The following is a 3,272-nucleotide window of genomic DNA, read 5'->3' as shown; positions in this document are numbered from 1 at the left end:
TTTAGGCTTGCCACTCTTTTTGCTTTTTTTTTATACCCCTCTTGTTCAATACTGCGCACATGCCGAGAATGATCAAATAATTATCTTTGCCATTTCTTGTGTTTTTGTACAAATAATTTAAAAACCCATAAAAAAACATTTTTATCTAACATTTTCTGAAGCAGGCAGGTCCTAGAATTCGTATTGTGCTTCTGTATCTACAGTGGAGCAGTAAAATTAAAGGAGGCACGGGTTTCCCTCTTGTGGTCAGACAGCCTCATTACATACATGCTCTTACTCTTTACACCCTTCGTGACTAAAAACAGCCATGAGCTTTTTGTCCCTGAATGAAAATCATTGTTCACTTTCTAGAAAATTACCATGTGATGAACCATTAGTTCTCTACATAGCACATAAGGGCCGCCACATGACAGCAGAAGGTCACACTCCAATCATGCGCTATAAGAGTGACTGGAAAGCAGTCTGAAATGGTAACATGGTATTTCACTTAAATCCCTGATGAAGAACTCGTAAAAATGAGCTATCGTAGAGGCATGAGCTTTGTGCTTGTGTCATGGAAGCAATATGACTAAGATTATAGACTTTTATCACATCTGTTAAGACAATCTAGACTGATTATATTTATCGGACTTTATTCACATGCAATTCAGTCATTTAATAACACCAACACTAAACTCAAGTGGCATAATAAACATGCTTTATTGTAGAGGACAATCTGATACATGAGAACCATTAGTGCAATTTGATTTTCTTTTCCCTGTTTGAACACACACAATAGCATTTCATGTATTTCATGTTGCTGTGGAGCTTTACCTAAAAACAGCCATTACTGTGGATAACCTACACCATACCAATGAATGAGTCCTGTGAAATTTGTTGAAACTATGATGTGCGGATAATCCTGAACCCCTCCAAGACAAATAAAACTAAACCCATTTGAATGTTTAGCTACTGCTACAGATAGACATCCACTGCCAGGATGCTGTTTAGTGTTTTTCTCCTTTCATAGGAAAAGGAATGCAAATTTAACTGAGCTGTGTTTCATGAACATGGTAACCATAATTCTTCTTGTAAAATAAGCTAAATGCCAACAGTAACTTCAGATACAGTTCACTGGGCTGTGTGATTTATATAAAAATACAATTTGAACTTCAATATCCAGGTTACTGCTTCTTGAAAATCCTCTTGGCATCCACCCCTTCATAGTTGTAGCTCTGCAAAGAAAAAAAGTGTCAAGGGTTTGTGGAGACGTTTATTTATTGGGAGTGAATTCGGGATCGACACCTCTGGACCTACTGACCTGCACGAGCTCTCCGCCCACCAGAGTTCTAGTAGTGGTCAGGAGCTTGTTGTTGTCTTTCCTGGTGAATTTGCCTTTCATCATGTCCCCCTCCATCTCCCATGCACCCTGGTTAAAAATATACAGTCAAAGCACTCTTTAACACTCTCCTTTAATGTTTTACATTTGCATAAAAGCGACTTTTAATTCACCGCAGAGTGAATTATTCACTGGAAACTGTTCCTTTGCTTTCAACTGCAGCTTTTAGCTGGCTTGGTTTCCACTATTTCCATTAGCAGCGAATCCATCATTCTTAAAAACAAGCCAGATTTGCCTAAAACAAACCATTTCTGGTTGCCTTTGTGCAATTATGGAACAGCACCTTGACCAAGTGCCTGTGCTTCAGTAATGTTTCTCTTTAGCGCACTCACTGAGACTTCAGTGCCATCAGCCAGGGTGTAGTCGAACAGAACGCCCAGAGTGAAGTCAACCTCTTTGGTGCGTAAAGTGCTGGACTCTTTGACGTGAAACTTGTCCCCGTTTTGCTCGATGGTGATCTTCAGGTTGTCGTGCTCTGCCACCTTGCGTTTCACAAGATTAACACCTTGTAAAACACAAAAAGCATAGAAATATGAAACTGGATTGTTGAATGAATAGTTATTGGTCATTAACCCCTTGAGGTGATTTTATAGCCACATGATAGTGATTAGTGTTGTAATCAGTCCTAAGATGAATGCTGTTACAACAACTACATTAAAACTTAACATCTCACTGCTCTGTGCAACACCTGCACAACCATACTGAACTCTATGGAAACACAGTTACACACATTATCCTCGTAAATTCATACGGCCAGGCTCAGAAGAAACAGAGTTTAAATGCATGGCTTGACAGTGAACTAAACACTGTCAAGTGCTCGCACACACACTCACCCATTTGCTCCATGAACTTGACATAGTTCTCACTGCGGTCGATCTTCCAGGTTCCATTAAAGGACATGGCTGCAGGCTCGGCGGGTTGAAGGCAGCTGATGATGAAGTGCTACAGCAGATCGTGAGATTGTGATTCCCCAAAGGCCTCAATTTATACACATCCACCCCTCCTTGAGCTGGCATGGAAGATGGTGTTCTTTATCTCACTGATTATCTGTCTGCTGATGTGGCCATTTAAAGACGGTGTCAAATGTAGGCCGATAGCTGCACGACCTCAAGGATACGCTGATAAATGACAGGAGGGCAACTCCCCTCCGCGAATTTGGCACAGTTAAACACTGTTGCACTGTTCTGCAGGGGGAAAAGAAAGGAGGGAGTTGTTTGAATGGGTGCCCCTTTCTGCTGCTCAATCTTTTCATTGTCACACAGTTTGTGCCTAGCATGAAAATGATGGTCTATTTAACAATGCATTCTTAGTGTGGCCTCATATAGAGGACCCCAAACTTTCTATTTAGGCCAGTTTGAGGACAATGTTAGTTTCAGCAAGGTTTCAGAACTGTAAAACTTTATTAACTTTATTTATATTTTCAAACAACATTAGGTTTATGAGTAGTAAAAAAAACCCAAAACTTGCATAGGCTGCATGCAATCCACCAGAATGAATTTTTGTCACTGTTAACTGTTGTTGACTAAAAATATAATCCGTCTGTTTTAGGTCTCCATCAACTGACTTGTGGGATAACATTAAAAACAAACTGGATGTATGTTTTTATGAGCTTTAGAGATGAAAATAATGTTACCTTTATCAAAAGTGTTTCCAAAACTATCACCATCTGTAGTGCCACAACCCTGTCAGATGGACCCAAGCCCAAAAAACCACCTCACAAGACTTCTCGAGGTAAAATGTGTTCATTTAAAAATATTTTAAGCTTTATTTAGACTTTTTATTTTTTATGTTTTTACCATTCATTGTTGTTTCATGTTCACCTTTAACAGTTTAGCTTGTATTGTTTCAATTGTTCATCCAAAACTGCTAGCTAAACGTTTACCTGCTAGCCATA

General features: G+C 39.4%; 1 protein-coding gene across 1 annotated transcript; it reads right to left on the bottom strand.

The window, feature by feature from the left end:
- Positions 1–680: 680 nt before the first annotated feature.
- On the bottom strand, positions 681–2,509 carry LOC146521815 (fatty acid-binding protein, intestinal-like). The gene is made up of 4 exons (XM_085154632.1): positions 2,212–2,509; positions 1,711–1,883; positions 1,301–1,408; positions 681–1,214 (listed from the first exon to the last, which is right to left on the bottom strand). Exons 1-4 carry the CDS (start codon positions 2,276–2,278, stop codon positions 1,164–1,166), a joined length of 399 nt encoding a protein of 132 aa, XP_085010758.1. The 5' UTR covers positions 2,279–2,509; the 3' UTR covers positions 681–1,163.
- Between the last annotated feature and the right edge of the window lie 763 nt (positions 2,510–3,272).

The sequence above is a fragment of the Neolamprologus multifasciatus genome, chromosome 3 (assembly GCF_963576455.1).
Source record: "Neolamprologus multifasciatus chromosome 3, fNeoMul1.2, whole genome shotgun sequence".
Taxonomy (NCBI): Eukaryota; Metazoa; Chordata; class Actinopteri; order Cichliformes; family Cichlidae; genus Neolamprologus; species Neolamprologus multifasciatus.
Note: the sequence above shows the minus strand (reverse complement) of the source record. Positions and strands in the feature narration are given on the sequence as shown.

Coding starts and splice junctions, on each gene's coding strand:
- LOC146521815 (XM_085154632.1), bottom strand. CDS start 2,278: ATGTCCTTTAATGGAACCTGGAAGATCGACCGCAGTGAGAACTATGTC. Junction 1,884..2,211: donor CAAGTTCATGGAGCAAATGG/GTGAGTGTGTGT, acceptor GTGTTTTACAAG/GTGTTAATCTTGTGAAACGC. Junction 1,409..1,710: donor CTGATGGCACTGAAGTCTCA/GTGAGTGCGCTA, acceptor ATTTTTAACCAG/GGTGCATGGGAGATGGAGGG.